The sequence below is a fragment of the Rhinatrema bivittatum genome, chromosome 16, assembly GCF_901001135.1.
Source record: "Rhinatrema bivittatum chromosome 16, aRhiBiv1.1, whole genome shotgun sequence".
Taxonomy (NCBI): domain Eukaryota; kingdom Metazoa; phylum Chordata; class Amphibia; order Gymnophiona; family Rhinatrematidae; genus Rhinatrema; species Rhinatrema bivittatum.
Window position 1 is genome coordinate 10,323,156 of NC_042630.1, and position 20,113 is coordinate 10,343,268.

General features: G+C 42.9%; 1 protein-coding gene across 1 annotated transcript; it reads left to right on the top strand.

Annotated features, from left to right (window-relative positions):
* Positions 1 to 10,421: 10,421 nt before the first annotated feature.
* On the top strand, positions 10,422 to 11,864 carry LOC115078718 (olfactory receptor 6F1-like). Its single transcript, XM_029581703.1, has one exon. The coding sequence runs from the start codon at positions 10,433 to 10,435 to the stop codon at positions 11,369 to 11,371; it is 939 nt and encodes a 312-aa protein (XP_029437563.1). The 5' UTR covers positions 10,422 to 10,432; the 3' UTR covers positions 11,372 to 11,864.
* The last annotated feature ends 8,249 nt before the right edge of the window (positions 11,865 to 20,113 follow it).

Below are 20,113 nucleotides of genomic sequence, written 5' to 3' on the forward strand. Positions count from 1 at the left end.
TGCGCCCTTTCATCTGCTTACAGCATTGGGTAAATGGGAGATGAAAGGTTATGTCCAGCTCTTCTATTTTCTATCTGCCATCACGGCTCTAAATGGGTTTCCCTTGCAGGATACGTAAGAGAAGGATTTTTCAATAGTCGTGTCTGCTGTGAGTGACGTTGTAGAGGGTTCGTTGGAAAGGTTCACCTTTTTTTTTTTTTTGCGGATGGCTCTGAGATGAAAAATTGGGAGGGTTCTCCAGATGGAACAGAAAAATTGCGGGACAATCTGAGGAAGTCCAGAAATAATCAAGAGTTTGGCAATTAAGAATGAGTGCCAAAATGTGTAGAATCACATATTTGGGATCAGAAATCCAAGACCTTTCCCTCCCCCCCATCACGGATACACGATGTGGGGTGTGAGATACTGATGTACACCAAACAAGAGGGGGATCTCAGATTGATCATATCTAATGTTCTCAAAGCAGTGAAACAGTATAATAAGGGATAATATCATGCATAGAGAGAGGTATAGCCAGTAGGGTAATGCCTCTATAAAGTTCACCAGTGAGATCTCACATGGAATACTGTGTCCAGTTCTGGAGGCCATACCTCCGGCTAGAGTCTGCACCACATGTCTTAGGAAAGGAGATTTCAGGACCTAAATATGTATAACCTAGAAGAGAGTAGGAAAAGAGGGGGTGGGGGTGGGTGGGTTATGATAGAGACATTCAAATATCTCAACAATATACATAATACACAAGAGCCATCTTCTAGGGGAAGACGATATATGATTCGAAAGAGTTAGACTCAGGAATAATGTGAAGAAATATATTGTGGGGGGCCATAATTTTTTGATATCATGTATGTTATGTTTTAACTTGAATTGACTTTGTTATGTTGCTTGTATTAGTTATGTTACTTGTATTTTTTGCTTCGTTAACCATTTAGTGTGGTCCTCTGATTTAGGCGGTATAGAAAAATCTGTAAATAAATAAATAACATATGGAGCAGCCTCCCAGTAGAAACAAAATCAGGACAGGCGCAGAGGATCCTTAGTTGCGGGGAAGTGAGGTGGAGAAGTCGGAGATAAGACTTGCCCTACTGGGTCAGACCAGTAGGGTAAGAGAGGTCAAACAAATCCAGTATCCTATTTCCAACAGTGGCCAAGCTAGGTCACAAGAACCTGGCAGGATCCCAAGAGAATTTGATCAATTTTGTTTGACAAGATCCACCCCCACTATCCACAGAAATCCCCATATTTTGGATTTGGGAATTGTTGCTAGTAACTGTGCCCTCAGGCTGCTTTGTGGCTTATGGTTTTCCCAATTATAGAAGCAACACAATCTACCAAAGAATGTAAAGTTGAGCAGACACACAGGATAGGAAAGCCAGAATGTCAAATGCCCACCTTCCAGAGGCAGAGTTTACTGTGCAGGATGTGACTTCTTGTTTCCGTCAACAGTTCTAGAATTTCAAAAAATGCTCAGAAATAATGCGTCTGGAATCGAACCCAGAATGCATTATGAATGCCATCAAGGTGGCACACATGGAGGGGAGGGAAGAGTAATGAATGCAGTATTAAGAACTGAAGAGAAGAGACAGCAGTTTCCTGATACACCCAGATTTCAGCTGTTCATTTTATTTATTTATTTATAGGGTTTTATATACCGTCGTTTGGTTTTGCCATCACAATGGTTTACAATTGTTTTCATTTGGTTAACATGTGTAATGATTTTGTATAAGTAATGTGGTCAAATTGTGGAAATGGGATAGTTCATATGATACGAGTGGTATGGAGTTAAATAAGTGTAAGAGGTGAGGTTCTTATAATAAAGTTAGTAGAACATACAATATAAACGTAAACTTTCAAGTGGTTTTAGAAGCAAATTAACCTATTTAAATCAGCCCAGGGTCTCTGGGAGGCTGCGCTGTGAAATGAAGGGAGGACCCTGCACCAATCGCTGCTTGTATAATAATTACAGAATCCAAGCTTTAATTAGGCTTCATAAATGGTCAAGGGTGCAGCCTCAGGAGTGATTGTGAGACCACGGTTTGCATACGCTCATCTCGTTGGCTAAAAATGACCTTCCACACTCTCATAATTTGGAAAAAAATAAATCTCATGGCTGATGACATTGTTGTACGCCTTTTTTTTTTTGCGGGTAGATTTTCTATGGAAAACAACATGCGGAGAGTTGAACTAATGTTATTTTCTGATCCTGCCCCCGAAAACGGGCACTCGGGGTTGCCTCCTCTGTACGCGGCTTGTAGTACACGCCTTGTGAGTGCTTTCAGCAATATTAAGAGGGAGCGATAGTCAGAAAGCCAATTTATCCTTTGTAAATCTCTATTTGCTCGTTTAAACGACTTTGAAAATTGTCCTCTTAGCAACCCGCTGAAGAGCCACAAAGATTTCTGGGATCAGATCTTTCCCACAATACGATTAATGCAGTAGGAAACTGAACTTAATTCCATACATTTTTTTTAATGTGATTTTTTTTGTTTGTTTATGTAAACCTTCGGATGATCTTTTAAAAAATTGCTTTCCTGCATCTACTTCTGCTGAATCGTATTTCTGTCCGCTGATGACCGCTCTGCACCCCTGTAACTCTGCATCTTGGAATCTAATGCCCGGATTTTTATTTTACTGTGGCTCACAATTTATAATGGACATTTTAATTGTAATGGCATTTACAAGTTAACTGTGTTCTACTGGTTTTGTTGTGTCTGTTGCTGTCATTTTTAATGTCATTTGTGCATGGCTCCTTTGTAATCCACACCGAAAAGTGTACGAGATGGCAGAGTACAAGAATTGCAAATAAATAAAAAAATAACACAGCTCCCTTTCAAATGGAGCAAAAATGAGAGAGCAGCTACTGAGTTACTCTCTGAGCCCCAGGACTAGTTGCATGGGTGAGGGTAACAGGTAGCTAACTACGTGCTTATTTTTAGTTTTTTTTAATGGTGTCATTTCTGGTGTATTTAAGGAATCTGAGGGGCTGTACAGGATGTTTGGAATTTTCCAATCAATATTGCCCTCGCCAAAAAAACCTGCTTCTAACAAGCAGGGAGAAAGTGCAGGTGCCTGGAGACTGTGTCACCGTTCTTCTTACACTGGACGCAGGATGGGACTGTGGAGGTGGCATTTCTCCAGTGGATGTCTTGCTTACTTCCAGTAGCTGTATTGGCCCTGGAGTAAACTGGATTCTTTTAATAGAGTCAACGAGAGAATTATCGTCCGGGAGCTTCTGAGACCACACACGGGTCTGCTTTCTCCAGTTGTGAGTATATGCGATCTTGAGATCTGCTACAAGTCCCAGACCTTCTGCTGGCAGAAAATAGAAATGTCTATTTCAAGAGCAGCAGGAAGTTTCTTGCATCTGAAAACTACGTGGCAAAGAATTCCAAATGTAGTTGTTGTCTCGCATGACCGTGAACATGGTTCGATGAATTATGAGCACCTCACGTTATCTGCTCAGATCGCTGGTTAAAATCTCCTTTCCACGCGGTCAAGAGGACCTGGAATGGGAAGTCCGGCTTGTGTTCTATTGCCATTTGACAGTAGGGACAGGTCACTCTCTAATGATACCAGCTAAGGAGGTAATTGCCAAAGGAGTTACGCATGTAAACGTAGCGCCTATCGTAGCAATTTTCAAAAGCCCTTTTACATGTGTAAAACCTTTTGCTAGTTCAGCCCTATAGAGTGAATCTTCAAAGGAGTTACACACATATAAGTAGCAATTTTCAAAAGCTCACTTATGAACATAAATCCCAGTTTTGAAAATCACCTCCTTATTGTCTAATGGTATCATTGGCTCCCTATACCCTCACGTATCCTCTTCAAAACTCTCACTGTCATCCACAAAACACTACACAACTGCAACTCCAGCTGGCTTGATGGTCCTCTTCGCTTCACCCTTCACAACCGCCCCACTAGAACAACCCACAAAGCTACTCTTCACAGCCCCTCCCTTAAGAATGCTCATCTCACCTCCGCCAGGGAGCGAGCTCTTTCAGTTGCAGGTCCAGCCCGTTGGCATGCCCTACCCACCGAATTCCGCATTGAGCCCTGCCTGTACAAATTAAAAAAAAAAGCTAAAGACCTGGCTCTTTAAACAGGCATTTCCAGCATAGGTCTCCCAGGTTTTCCACCCAGACAGTCTAGCTTTCTATTACTATGATTTTGCTTGTGTATATATGTTCGACTTTATTATATTCTTTATATAATGTATTCTGCTTTATATAATGTAATGCATCTCCTTACTCTCTTGCATCCTCTACCTAAGTTCCCCACCCTTTTCTTGTCGTCCCCCCTGTTCACCGTACTCCCAGCAGTTCTTGTTAAACCGTTATGATGTATTTCTCTTAGTTCATTGCAAACCAATATGATGTTCCCACGAATGTCGGTATAGAAAATTGTTAGATAAAGAACAAATTCACAGACTTTTGTTTTTCATTTTCTTGGCGCAATAACTAGTTGTGTAAAAAAAAAAAAAGTGATTTTTAACCAGTAACCTACTGTTATTTATCATTTCTGTGCTGTTTAAACTGAACAGAGACACATGCAGACGTCAGCCGAAGGGATCCCTCTTACAGGTAGATTTTATTTTACTGCTAGAGAGAGGGCGTAGAACCAAAACCAGAACCCATTCTGAGCTGCCTCTTCCGTTCCCACTGCGCAGTAATAACTGAGCAAACTGTAATGTGCAGATCTGTACTGGGAGCCACAGAGCAGACACATGCTCCAAAGGGATCCGTCTTACAGGGGGATAGGCAGAACATTCAGAAGAGATTCAGAAAATAACACCAGCAAATCTGAGACAAATGCAATATAAGCTTTAACACAGACTTTATAATATCACCACCAGAGTACTGGGGTTAAAATGAACCTTTGGGGTGACGATTTATGTGCGAAATGTAAACCAGCAAGTGTCTCATGTATTTACTGAACATAGAGACAAAGAAACAGGATGGCAGGAAGAGACTACATAGCCTCTCTAGCCTGTCCATCCACCCAACACATTTAATTTAGATTTGCAACACCCATCACTCCCTCAGAGATCCCCCTGCATTTATCCCAAGCTTTCTTGAATTCAGATCCTGTCCTTGTCTCCACCACTTCCACCGGGAGGCCGTTCCATGCATCCACCACCCTCTCTCTAAAGAAATATTTCCTTAGAATTCTCCTACTTCCTTCACCCGTATCCCATGAGCCCTTGTTCCAGAGCCTCCTTCCCATCAATAAGTTGGAGATATTTAGCTATCTCTATCACAACTCCCCTATCCTGTCTTTCCTCTAGGGGGCAAATAGTGAATTGGAGATGGAAGAGAAGACCCACTGTATTCACCCTTGGTAAGAGTATCCAGACAACCTTATAGTTACAAAGGTGGCACTGGGAAAGGGGTAGGACAGATGAGATTTCTATAGAGCTCCAGCACTGCAATTCCGCAGCTGCCAGCACTCATGCGGGTGACCCTGAGCAAGTTTGCTCAAACTAGCTTTGTTTTTATTATTTATTTGCACTATATGTTAATTGAGTTGCTTTACTTGTCTGTGTTTTTGATTTGTATTTGATGTGATGTGTTTTTGTGATTCAAGTATAATTCTCTGCTCTGGGGAATTTTTATTAAAAAAAAAACCCAAAACAAAACGAGGGCTGTGGTTTAAAGGTAAATAAACATCTCTTTCTGCAGAAGTTAAATCGTAAAGCGTTGAGATTGTAAAGCTGTTGGCATCAAGAGAATTATTTTGGGCGATGCTGTGTAAATTGATGTTTTTATTTTTAACTGAATAATAAATATTGTTATTTATGGATTGGCAGATGAAGGCAGAAAAAGCCCAATTGGCCCATCCAGTCTGCCCAATGAATAAATACTTTTTTATTTATTTCTTTTTATTTATTTAAAAGATTTTATATACCGTCATTCTACGGTATTTTTCTACTTCATGGTGTGCTTGTATTTCTCAATTTGCATCTACTCTAGTCTACCTAAGAGGTAATATTGTCCTTTCAGCGCCTAGCTGAGTACATCTTTTTACATTACCATTTGGAAATATTATTTTTTTATAGTGCAATTCCTTACAGAACATCTCACAAGTTAATAACACTGATGATGGTCTAATGGTCTGGGATCAGAATGAATCTGTGATGACCATAGCAAGTTGCCGGCTCCCTCTGCCCCGTCTTCTCCTCTTCTCCATAGTTGAACCCAGATGAATGGTTCTGTGTTTTAGGAGGGAGACCTGGGATGATTTAGTTCTACTGTTCTATGCACCCCTTGTTTCTCTGTAAACCAGCATGATGTGACTTGTTCGTGAATGCCGGTATATAAAAAACCTAAATAAAATAATAAATAAATGATTATCCAACATATAAATGTGGGATTTATGTGAAAACGTGATGAAAAGACATCATTGCGACATCTACGTAACATATAGCGTCGCTCATCCTCGTTTTTAAAGGCTTTTATTCCGTTCCCCCACCCCCTGCCCGCCTCCTCTCCTCCAGCTCCGGCTTTCAGGGAAGAGGATGCAAGCTGCAGGGAGGCGAGCATCTGCCCAAAGTCAGAGTAAAGCCTGGTTCAGTTCTGCAAAACTGCGTGGATTTCAACAAAATAGGCGTGAAAAAAAAAAAAGAAATCCTTAGGCTTTTGTTACCAAGAATCTTGGGAAAATACACAATTCAGTTGCACCAAGCTTGCAAATATATTTTAGTTGAGCTTAGTTTATTTATAACTCGATGAATCGCATTTCTTACATTTGTATATCTTATGCGTTATTATCACTGTGACTGTCCTAAAATCCAGACCGGCTGGGTAGCCTTTGAGAATGAAATATGTCCTTCCTCCATCTCCTGTTCAGCTTCAGCATGAGGGATGTTCCCACGAGACACTTTAACCCCATGGTCTACAAGGAATGCAAGTTCAGCCTTTATTTCATTTCATTTTATTTATTTATTTTTTGGTTTCTTTCTCGGCACAGCCTGGCCCTTATTCTCCTGCTGCCAAATGATATGGGCATAGCTGATCTGCTAACCCGTTGCCCTATACGAAGACTTAATTAGGGGATTACATTTGTGATTTACCCCTAAATAATGTGGAACACAAGTGCCGTTCTGCCTTCTCCTTTCTCTCTCTCTCTCTCTCTGCTTTCTTAATGGATAAGAGCCTAACAATAAAGAATACGTTAATTATATTCTAAGACGACCATTTCCTTGCGACCTGAGAGGGATGAAACGACAGACTGCAGGATTTACACGTTTGTATCGGAAGAACGTGTTGGGATGGGAGCAGTTTGAGATACAGCGTCCCATGCAGAACTCACGATGACGTGACAAAATCCTGCGCGGGCGCCCCCTCATTGCCGGAATGCACACTTTCGAGGGATTTCTGTGGTTAAGCCAGGCCACAGTACCGCAGCACTGCCAGGCTACATCCCAACAACTTTGCTGCTAAGGCCCATTCACCACCGTATCCAAATTTTACAAACAAATTCCCCCCTCCCAGTCCACGCACACACCAGCTGCTTCGATGAGATTTCAATTACTGTATTGGGGACGTGAGGACTGCTCAAGAAGTATTTTTATTAGCGAAAACCCTGGAGATTTCGAAATGCTTTGGAGTTAAGACCCCCCTGTAGGATAAATCCATCATCTCGTATCTCCCAGCAGCCTTAACTCTCTCTAACCTTCCTTAAAAAGAAGCTCTGCCTGCCTCTTACTCCCAGGTACACACACACACTAGGAAACCCTTAGGGAGGGCTTCATCTACTCTAGGAGGTGATCCTGCAAGGTGCCTGCCTCTTACTTATGCACACACACTCAGGGAGGGCTTCATCTACTCTAGGAGGTGATCCTGCAAGGTGCCTGCCTCTTACTTATGCACACACACTCAGGGAGGGATTCATCTACTCTAGGAGGTGATCCTGCAAGGTGCCTGCCTCTTACTTACGCACACACACACTCAGGGAGGGATTCATCTACTCTAGGAGGTGATCCTGAAAACATTTCTCATTGCCTGATAAGAGGAGATTTTTTCTTTTTTTTTGCCCTAAATAGTGAGATAAAGGATTTTTTTTTCCTGTGGAGGGAAGTGAATGTAGAAAGATGGGTAAGTAGAATTTATTTTAATGTACAATTTTGAAGAAACTCGTCCTTTATGCTGCATTGTACACTCATATGGACATGAGCAGATTTATATATATCTATAAACATATATATATGTATATACAGTATATATGTATCTATCTATCTATCTATATTTATTTACAGCAATTTATTGCAAGTGTTTGATAGTATCTAGAATGAGGGAGATATAATATGATTTTACACACCTGGAATATCTTCCAGGAGACCAGCGACCTCCTCTTATCCGAATATTGATGCATTACTGGGATGAAAAACAATGCCCATCATTTGAAAATCCTCCCCCGTACTCAGAGCAACTTCCTTCAATCTGGCTAAAAATATGCACCGTGCTGCGCGCGCACAAACTCTCCTTAACCAAGTTGCACCTGCTCCTGGCGTGGCATAACTTGGGCAGGTGGATTGATAGTAAATCCAAACTCTGGCCCGCAACTCCATCCACTCATGAACACCTCATATTTTGGTGCAAAAAAGTACACATGAAAGTGACTTATGCGCATGCTTTTTCCATGCGTTGAAAGGCAAATTTTCTAATGAGCCGTTTGCACACATAAAACAGTGTGTTATGTATATAAATGGCTTGGAAAATTATCCCCTTAAAAATCCTATGCATTGCACTATTTTTCTCCCTCGACCCATTCAGAAGCTGCATGCAAATGAATGGTATATACATATTAAAATGTAACGGTGCTGGATTGTTCAGTGCAGACAGTGAGACTGCAGGATTGCATTGTTTTTGCACAGTTTCAGGTGAGTTTGAGAAAAACAAGCTTGTTTTTTTTGGATTTCAGCTTGGCCTTGGCTCCTCTATAGGACTTAACGGTTGCTGCTGGCTTCAGTGCTAGAAGCAGCCCTGTGATCTGCTAACTGGGAACCTGCCAAATTCCTACTTGTAAAATTAGAGGGAGAAACCAGTCCTTTATCAAAACCCAGTCTTAACAGGCATTATTTCCTTTTTATGTCTCACATTTTGAACCTTTCCAGACATAATATTATTATCGATGTGTCTGGTGGGGCTTTTGCCACGTAGCCGGTCCCACTCTGGGTGGCGACGGTGATGCGGTGTTAAAAACATTTATTTTCTGCACTGGCTTCAAACTCTGCTGCAACCTCCTGTATGTGTGCCACTCTTCCACCTTCTGACCATGTTTTAATGCTGAAATGTGACGCAGGGGTGGCCATTTCTTTAGTCACCCTCCGGGGCTGATCAGATTGTTCCAGATCGTTACTTTTCTTCTCTCCTATTGTGATGGCACAGAGCCTTAGTGAAAGCAGACAAAGCAAAATGTGTACATAAGGGAATGTGGGGGAAAAAGAGGGCTGACATAAAAATAAAAGCCCCACTTTTAAACTGAGGTAAAAAACCCGAATAAACAAGAAATAGCACAGTTCTTTTGAACTGGATGTAACCCACTACAAATGAAGTGGAGCAATACATTTTAAGAAATAAATACATTTATCTAAATTTGTTCGAGGATCAGTCTTGCAAAGAACTCTGACTGCTGTAGAAAGCAAAAATAAAGTTCAAACATGGTTAAACATATAAAATAAATAGATTTAAACCAACAAAAACCATTACCATTTACAAATAACATCATCTAAAAAGCCTTGTAAAACTCCAATAGAATACAATCCTATTAAAGCTGAGCACGAAATATTCCACGGGAACAGAAAGAGCAAAGATCATTATAGCATTGTTTTGAGAAATCTTAAATCTGGCACAGGGCTAAGCTTACACATAGAAAAAAGGACAACGATCACGGGGAAGACACACAGGAAGTACTGAGAGAGTTCTGGCCAGTCCTTGAATCTGACCCCCCTGAGGGGCTGGCCCAGTGGCTAGGTGGCAGGTGCTGTGCACTGCCCTGAGGGAGATCTAGGTTTGACGCTCAGGTCTTTCATTCCCTGGGATGGCTGGGACTGGAGATCCTGTGGAGTCAGCACTCACAGGACCTTGGAGGGAGAGGCACATGGAGAACCCTGGACAGAGGAGGAGAGAAGGCACAGGCAGTGCTCAAGGAGTGCAGAAGAAAGGGGATATGAGCAAGCCAGATGACTCTTGGGTTGTATGTTTTTTTTGTCATATTCTCTGTTTCTAGACAAAGAGAGACAGACACACTCAGAGAGGCAGAAATAGAGAGCATTCACATGGTGTAATTGCAGCATTAATCAGAGTAATGCGACCGCAGATGTACAGAGTCACAGCTCTGTGCTTTTCCCATTAAGCTTGCGTTGCGAGTTCTTGTTACAGAGTCATCCTAATATCTTTCTGTATCCTTCTCCTATGTAGATCTGAAATATGAAGAAATGGAGAGAGGAAACCACACCTTTGTGACTGAATTCATTCTGGTAGCATTCACTGTCATACCCCAGCTACAGACTGTCCTTTTCACCATCTTTCTGGCCATCTACATCTTCACCATCATAACCAATGCCATCATCATTCGCACGGTGAGGGCAGAGAAACACCTCCACAAGCCCATGTATTTCTTCATCTCCAACTTCTCATTCTTGGAAGTATGTTACACCTCTACCTTCATCCCCAAAATGATGGCCGGTCTGGTGACGGGGAACAAAAGCATCTCAGTTCAGGAATGCTTAATTCAATTCTATTTCATGTCTGAATTTGGACTGACAGTGAATTTCTTGTTGGCCGTTATGTCTTACGATCGCTACCTAGCCATCTGTCGCCCCTTGCATTACACAACTATTATGACCAGCAGGGTCAGTGGCTATCTGGCGCTCTTTGCTTGGACTGCAGGAATTTTTTCTCCAGTGATGCCAACTGTCTGGATCTCTACCTTATACTTCTGTGGTCCCCAGGACATTGACCATTTCTTTTGTGACTTTGCCCCTCTGTTAAAACTTTCCTGTACTGACACCTCCCTGGTGGAGATCATTTATTTCATATTTGCCTGGACTATAATACTTTCTTGCTTCTTCTTCACCTTGGTATCTTACGTTCACATCATCTCCACTGTCTTACGCATCAAGTCCCCATTTGGGCGACAAAAGACTTTTTCCACCTGCACCTCCCACCTCGCTGTGGTGAGCATCTACTACGGGACAGTGATTTTTATATACATCCGACCCACGGCAAGGACAACATTTCATTCGGACAAAGTGGTGTCTGTCTTCTATTCAATGGTGACTCCTGTATTCAACCCCATCGTCTACAGCCTGAGGAACCAAGAGGTGAAGAAAGCTCTGGTGAAGATTTTATACCGGCATCAAAGGTTTGGTTAAAAGACAACTGATGTCTAGACTCACTCTGTGAAAGTATCTACTGTGCAAGGTTTAGAACACAAAGGCAGATGAAGATGAAAAAGCCAACTCAGTCGGCCCATATTTCCTTCTCATTGCAATACTGAAGACTGTAGTTGATTGCCAGATTTACCGTCACTTCCTCAATGTTCTGTTCTTGTCCTATGCTTTCTTGAATTCTAAGGTTTGCCCCAAGTCTAAATTTAAGAATTGGACAAAAGTCATGAGCAGACTCTTATCTGCTGATAGTGAAATTTTTACTGTGGTCACAGCATAGCAGGAAATAAAAGCTTTGGGCATAAGATGTACCTTTTGTAAACTGTTCATCAGTGCAATGTTTTGGGGATCCCTGCAACTGAAACTAAACTAATACCATGCCCGGAGCACATACTTAGAAACAGCCTGGGATGATGAGAAGACGCCAAAAGTACTTGCACATAATTCTGAATTTTTTTTTTTTTTTTTAACCACAGAATGTAATGGAATTAAAACAAATTATTTTATGCCTATTTAAAATTAAAAAAAAAATTCCTGGAAAAGAAAATCAGATAAGGCCAGGCAAATATCTCCACTTTTTGAATTTTGCCTTGAATCGTTTACTGCTATAGCCTACGGGTTTAATCAGTTGGAATATAACCGAGAATGTTTGCTTTATTCCACACTCTTCTGGGTTGGGGAGGTGTGGGAATATTTCATCATCATCATCATCATCATCATCGTCTTCGTTTATTTGTATCACACTTTTTCTGCTGAGGAGTTCAACATGTGTTACAGCAAAACCTTTGGCATTACGCTTCCGTCAATAAATGTTACAACTTGTAGGCTAAAGCTAGGTAACATAAATAGAAAGGATATTATAAGCAGGCATTATATAGAGAAAGGAAAGACATGGTACTATAAAATGTTGTAAATATTAACCATTTGGACACAAAATGAAAAAGTGAGTTTAGTATAATTACATTGGAATATTAGGCTAAGGATGAGTCCCTGGAGCCCTTGTGAGCCAGGGAGACTGAGGAAAGTTTGATGCTGAGTGGCAGAGTAAATAGGGTGGATTTTGCCACAAGGGCCACAAAAGCTTGAGACGCAGAGGGTTCCCCGTGATGCACAGTATTGCGGGATGCATTGAGTTCTCTTACTTTAAAAGGAAGCCATCATTCTTTCAGGAAATCCTACCGACATCTGATTGCATTGCCCTAAGTTTTTCATGCTGGGCCTCTGCCATTCGACATGTAAGAGAGGGACGTAGACATGCAAAGGGGCTGCCAGAAGAGGTAGGATCTCACATTGGACATAAACTAATGTTCTTTATTTCGTTATTTTGACCTGGCAGATCCCTTCTGCTCCTTTGCCCTTTCCCAATTCACTTTAGTGCAGTGACAGCCCTCAGCTGGGGGCTATAGAGCAGGCTGCATTGCCTGCACCGTGCAACAATGGGCCCTTAATCTGCCCACTAGGTTTCACTGTAGGGTGGCGGGATCTCATTTTTAGTGCATGTGGGGGTCTTTAAATTCACCGTGCGTTAGGTGTCTGATCCTGTCCTGGGCTGTCTGGAGTATTTAGACATTTATCTTAGGTGTGCAATGCAATACAATTTTTGCATGAAGAGTTTTAGGCATCTGATATCGAGTCGAAGCCCGTCTCTCTTTTTCCCTCGCTCAGAAACTTACATGAGTAACAGAGTGCTGAAATGCACAAACATTTAACAGGATCTTCCCTCTGTGAAACCGTCTTGTTTGTTTGTACCTCGAAGATATAAATAACGAACAGGAGGGAAACTGCTTTCAGTGGAAAGAAAGTTCTGGAACAAGAGGTCACAATAATAGTGAGGGTCAAAGGGCGTAGACTCAGGAGAAACATCGAGAGCGGTGGAGGCATGAAAGAGCCTGGCAGTGGAGATGGGGGGAGGAAACCCCTAAAAAACATTCAAGAAAGCGAGATAAAGCCAAAGATCACGTGGGTGGGGGCCCGGGAACGGGGTGGTGGGGAGGGGCTCAATATTACTGAAACAGGAAGAATAATGGGAGGCCCCAAAATGGACCTTTTAGTCTTCACCTGCCGTCTTGTTCTGAGCTTCCTGTAATCTGCTTGATGCAAGGCACGGCACTAACCATTTCCCTTTGTGGTGTTCCCACAGCTCGGCCCATAGGCTGAGGTTATACTGACCGGTCTGTAATCACCTGCCTGACTCCTGGATACGTTCTTGGAGGAGAAGTCCATTAACGGCTATTAATCAATTATACTTAGGGAATAGCCACTGCTATTAATTGCATCAGTAGCATGGGATCTTCTTAGTGTTTGGGTAATTGCCAGGTTCTTGTGGCCTGGTTTGGCCTCTGTTGGAAACAGGATGCTGGGCTTGATGGACCCTTGGTCTGACCCAGCATGGCAATTTCTTATGTTCTTATGTTCCTTATGCCCACTTTTATTAGATTAAAAAAAGGTTTATAACACTCATGCATTTAGAAAAACAAGCGAGGGGTGCTGTCGGCACTTCCCTGAGTTCCCTCTCTGTATTCTGGGGTGTTCGCCTTCAAACCCCACATCACAGATTACCCTGACAAGTCTGCAGCTAAAACCCCGCCCCTTCAAGCTGGCACACCTTGGCGCCCTCTTAGTGACCTGCTGCGGAAAGCCAAGGAGATTTCTCGGATCGGCTGTTTCCCGCAACATGATAATAAACACGGCAGGAAACAGAACTTAATTCCTTTCTGTTTCTTTCTTTTTTTTTTTTTAATGTGCCTTCTTTTTGTTTATTTATGCAAACTTTCAGACAATCTTTAAAAAAAAAAAAAAAAAAAAAATTCCCTGCATCTGCTTCTGCTGAGTCGTATTTCTGTGCTCTAATGACCGTCCTGCACCTCTGTAACTCTGCTTCTCGGAATGTAATACCTGGATTTTTATTTTACTGATGCTTGTAATTTATATTGGATATTTTAATTGTAAGTGGTGTGTTTTACTGTTTTTGTTGTGTATATTGCTATTGGTTTTTTTTTTATATAATTTGTGTATGTTTCCTACAACCCTCACCAAACTGTGAATGGAGGTAGCAGAATATAAGAAATGGAAATAAATAGCAGCTCGGTAGCTGCTCAGAGAGCAGCTACCGAGCTGCTCTCTGAGCCCTAAGATCAGTTGTTGGCTGGTGTTGCATGGATGAGGGTAATGGATAACTAAGCAGATGTTTATTTTTATTTTTTAACGGCGTCGTTTCTGGTGTATTTAAGGAACCTTGGGGCCTGTACAGGACATTTGGAATTTTCCAATCCTTATCGCCCTCTCCAAAATGTAAATAAATAAAGAAATCCTGCTTCTGACAAGCAGGGAGGAAGCCCAGGTAACCCGGAGACTGTGTCACCGTCCTTCTTACACTGGACGCAGGATGGGACTGAGGAGGTGACATCAGGGGTGGGGCGGCTCAAGACAGCCCCTGCCAGAGGAGAAGGATGAGATGGAGCTCCCTCCACCCACCCCACACAGCCCAAATCATCAAGACGGCCGAGGCTGAGGGTCTCTGTTTGAGGTTCGGCCCTTTCGATGATTTGAAACGCTGCAGAAGGCGGAAAGCAGGGCTCAGGGTTGCCAGAGGAGCAGCAGAGTGCCAGTGATAATATTTCCTGGACGCTGTGGCCACCTCCCCTGGCCCTCACCGCACACACAATTACAAATTTTGCATTTATAACAGATTTTACATGGAAAAGGTCCTTCAAAGCATCGTCTTCTGAAATAAAAATATCACATGCACTGCTATGGGGCCAAACGCAGCGGTGCATGCAGAAAAGACACCCGGAACCCACATGGCATTTGTCATTTTGTAAAGCTTGTTGAGGCCCTCAGAAAGCCATAAGTGAACTCAATTATAGTAAAATGCCCATTTCAAAACAGCACTAACCGCCAGCATGCAAATAGTAACAACCCTACCTGCTGTGATAAGGCAATACTGCAATTATTACACCAGGACCGTAAAACTCCATTAGGAAAGCAGAACATAGCAGAACTGCTAAGGAGCCTTACACAGAAACTTCTCACATCCAAAGAAACTGTGCAGGAACCTCACCTCGGCCACACATGCAGAAGGCAGACATTCACCAAATATGCAGGTCATCCTTTCCTTTCTGCCAGGGGGAGGGGAGAATCCCCACTGACGCGACGTCGTTGAGATCGCGCTGAGATTCCTCTGCTGGCCCGAGGGGGATGAGAACCCTGAGTGAATGAGGCTCCTCCCCCAGGCCCGGTGGAGGGTGGGAAACCCCGAGGGCGCGTCATCGAGCTGCGCAGTGCAAGATTCCTCTGCAGGGTGGGAACTCGGCACGTGTCACTCTCGGGGCTCTCCTTCCAGTCCGTGGGTTCCTGTCTCGTGGCAGGGTGAGGCTGTTGCCACAGGAGTGTTCGGGGGGGGGGGGGGGGGCACTTTTTGCCGCTCCCAAAACGTTGCTGCCTGAGGCCGTCGCCTCACCCTGCCTCATGGTAGAACCGCCCCAGGTGACGTTTCTCCTGTGTTTCTGTCTCGCGTGGTTCCAGTAGCTGTTTTGGCCCTGGAGTTTATGGGATCCTTTTAATAGGTTCAAACCAGAGAATTATCGACCAAGAGCTTTTGAGACCACATATGGATTTTCTTTCTCCAAATGTGTGTGTGTGTGTGTGCGCGATCTCAAAATCTGCTACAAGTCCCAGACCTTCTGGTGGCAGGAAATAGAAATCTTTTATTTCAAGAGCACCAGAAGTTTCTTGTATCTGAAAACTTATGTGGCAAAGAATTTCCAGATTTAGCTGTTGGCTTGGTCAGAAGGGAACCTGGTATAACGAGTTATGTGCGTCCCACTTTATCTGCTCAGCTTGCTGGTTAAAATCTCCTTTCCACAATCTCAGTATGGGAAGTGCTGCTTGTGGTCAGACCACGAAAGGAGCAAGAAAGGAGGGATCCCCAGTCTAGAACAGGGTTGCAGGACTGTGGGGAAATGGGACTCCCAGTAGGAGGGGCAAAGAGCCTTACTTGGTTAAGAATAGGGGGTCAGTAATGGTTAAGGCAACCTCAAGCTCCACAGGGGATGGAGGAGGATGCTCTTATCCCAGGGAGGTAGCCCTGGCACAGGCAAGCGCTCAACCCTGTAAGGTTGACCTGAGGGAGAGGGGTATGTGACAGGCCGTATAGCCAGGAGCCCCAGTGCACCTTAAGAACAGGGAATTCTGGGTACAGGCTGTCTGCTCTGGCCCGGGATATAATGCAGGCTGAGTGGAGAGCAGGGAGAGGACCCCGGACTCTAGGAGGGAACAGCTTGTGGACCCGACTGTGAATTAAAAGGGAAGGCAGCTCCCTTCCAGATAGCTGACCTGTTCTGAGCTTGAATTGCAGAGCTGGAACTGTGAAGGTGGATCATGGATGGTTTATTAAAGGGAAAAAGCCTTGACCGCTCACTCCTGAGCCACACTCCTCCCACGTCCCCATGCACAAACACCGGCTGCTTTGATGAGACGGCGGCTGTTGCAGTGGGGACGTCTGGAGTGCTCTAGAAGTCTTTAATTAGAGGAAACCTCCGAGATTTCAAAATTGCTTGGGTGTTGAGAACCCCTGTAGGATAAATCCATCAGCTTGTATCTGCCACCACCCGTTCCTCTCTGTGACCTCCTATAAATGTAAACTCTGCCTGCCTCTTAATCCCAGGAAACATTCAGGGAGGGCTTCATCTGCTCCAGGAGGTGATCCTGAAAGAATTTCTCATTGCCTGATTAATGGAAGGGATTTTCTAGACCCTAAGCGGGGAGATAAAGGATTTATTTATTTATTTGAAGCTTTTATATACCGGCATTAGTATGCAAACATCATACCGGTTCACATTGCAACTAATAGGCTGAAAGTACAATCAACAGGGAGGGGAAACGGGAGAGAGTAAATCATAGTGCAGAGAGTATAGTCCAAAAGGATATTTTCTTAGCCAGGTTAAAGACCTGAGAATGAAAGTGACTGAAGAGAGATGGGTAAGTAGAATTTACTTTTGTGTATTTTCATTTCATTTTGAAGAAGCTCATACATGGATATGAGCATAATTATATATATATATATATACATGAGCCAATATACATATATATCCATACACACACACATATATATATATACATATAATGCCAATTTATTGCAAGCATTTGATAGTATGTAGTATCAGGGAGATATAATATGATTTAACACACCCACAATGTGTTCCATGCCTTCCTTACATCTGCATATTAATGAATCAGTAAGCTAGAATTGTCTGAAAAACAATGCACAAAGGGCCTGATTTTCAAAAGCATTTACACCCGGAAAACTGGGTTTAACATGTGTAAATGCGCTTTGTGCACGTAAGAAGTCTTTTGAATGTTGCTACAATATTCGCCATTGAACGGTTAATGGGATTTACACGCATTCAATGCAATTCACATGCGTAAATATCTTTTGAAAACTGCTACATGCGTAACTCCAGGGAAACTCCACCTGCTGGGTGTGAAAATCGAATCTATCCACCTTGTTTCCCTCCTCTGTCCTCCCCTGCCTGCTCCCAAACCCGCCCCCACCGAACACCTTCCCCACAATCTGGCTAAAAGTACACAGAATGTGGAAGCTGGCGCACGCTTCCAGGTGGGAAGAGGTGAGCAGTTCTCAGCCAGATCAATTTACCGGGGTAAATGGTAATTTTGAGTAGGAAGGCATAGCTGCAAGTTATGTGGGAGCTTTTAATGCATGTGATATATATATATATATATATATATATATATATATAGCAAGTTGTCAAGGAGAAACTAGTCAAGTAGTTCATTTTGGAAATAGCTAAGGAAAAGCGTGTGCAGTAAAAGCGCCTTCATGCTCTGCGCCTTCTGTTTTTGTGGGCTGCCGAGGCGGGCGAGGCGGTAAAACAGCGTGTGTACTTAAGGAAAGATCGTTTTCAGTGGCAGGAAAGTTCATGTTTACTTCATATCCGCGCTCTTTCCACAAATACGCTTTGAAAATTCTTGGAAACTGTGCGCAGAAACTCTCCTGCTCCGAGTTACACCTGCTCCTGGCATGGCATAGCTTGGGACTGCAGATGGAAAGCACGCCCACAAATGCAGACTCTGCTCCCAACTCCCGGGAACGCCTCATTTTTTTGCATGCACAAAAGCACATATTTTTTCCATGCAAAGGCTGGCAAATTCTCTAATGAGCCATTTTCGTACACAAAACAGTAAGTAAATGGCTTTGAGATTTAGCCCCATAAAAATCCTATGCACGTTGTCTTCCTTACAGCCACTGAGAAGCTGCGTGCAAATGAATGGTATGCACTGTACATATTAAAAAGAAACGGTGCCGGACTGATCAGTGAAAACAGCGAGACTGCAGGACACATTGTTTTTGTAGATTTTCAGCTTGGCCCTGGTTCCCCTTCGGACGTTCGGTTGCTGCTGGCTTCAATGCAGGAAGCAGCCATGTGATCTGCTAAATGGAAACCTGCAAAATTGCCACTAGCAAAATTAGTAAGGGAAATCAAAATCCACTCATAACATGTATTATTTTTATCTTTTTAACTCTGTATTTTCTATTTTTCCAGAGGTAATATCATTCTTGATATGTCTGGGGAGCTTCTCACATGAGGACAATCTCAGGTTTTCTCTAGGTCTGCAATCTGGGCAGGGGGTGTCATTAAAATATTTTCTGCACTGGTTTCAAACTGTGCTAAAACCTCCTGCATTTGTGCCTCTCCTCCTCCTTCTGACATGTTTTAATCCTTAAAAATGTAATACAGACTGAGGCAATTTCTTTAGACACCCACTGGGGCTCATCATATTCTTCCAGATTGATTCTTTTCTTCTGTCCTAGTGTGAACGCACAAAACCTCAGTGAAAATAGACAAAGCAAAATGTGTACATTAGGGAATGTGGGGAAAAAAGTGCCCGACATAAAAATACAAGCCCCAGTTTCAGACTGAAGTAAAAAAACAAACAGCACAGTTCTGTTAAAATGAATGTAACCCGATTCAAGCGTTTTCTGATGAAGTGGAATTATAAATTTTAATAAATAAATAAAGTTATCTAAATTTGTTCCTTGCCCAGTCTTGCAAAGAACTCTGGGTGTTGTACAAAACAAAAATAAAATACAAACGTGGTTAAACATAAACAAAGAGAAGTAAAATCAACAGATTTAAACCAAAACCATAACCATTTACAAATAACAACATCTGAATGGCCTTGAAAAAAAATCCAATAGAATACAATCCTATTAAAGCTGAGCACGAAATATTCCACAGGAACAGAAAGAGCAAAGATCATTATAGCATTGTTTTGAGAAATCTTAAATTTAGCACAGGGCTAAACTTACACATAGAAAAAAGGACAATGATCACGGGGAAGACACACAGGAAGTACTGAGAGAGTTCTGGCCAGTCCTTGAATCTGACCCCCCTGAGGGGCTGGCCCAGTGGCTAGGTGGCAGGTGCTGTGCACTGCCCTGAGGGAGACCTAGGTTTGACTCTCAGGTCTTTCATTCCCTGGGATGGCTGGGACTGGAGATCCTGTGGAGTCAGCACTCACAGGCCCTTGGAGGGAGAGGCACATGGAGAACCCTGGACAGAGGAGGAGAGAAGGCACATGCAGTGCTCAAGGAACGGGTATGGGCAAGCCAGAAATAGAGAGAATTCACGTGGTGTAATTACAGCATTCTGCTTCAAAGTAATGGGACCTCAGATCTACAGATTCACAGCTTTGTTCTCCATTGAT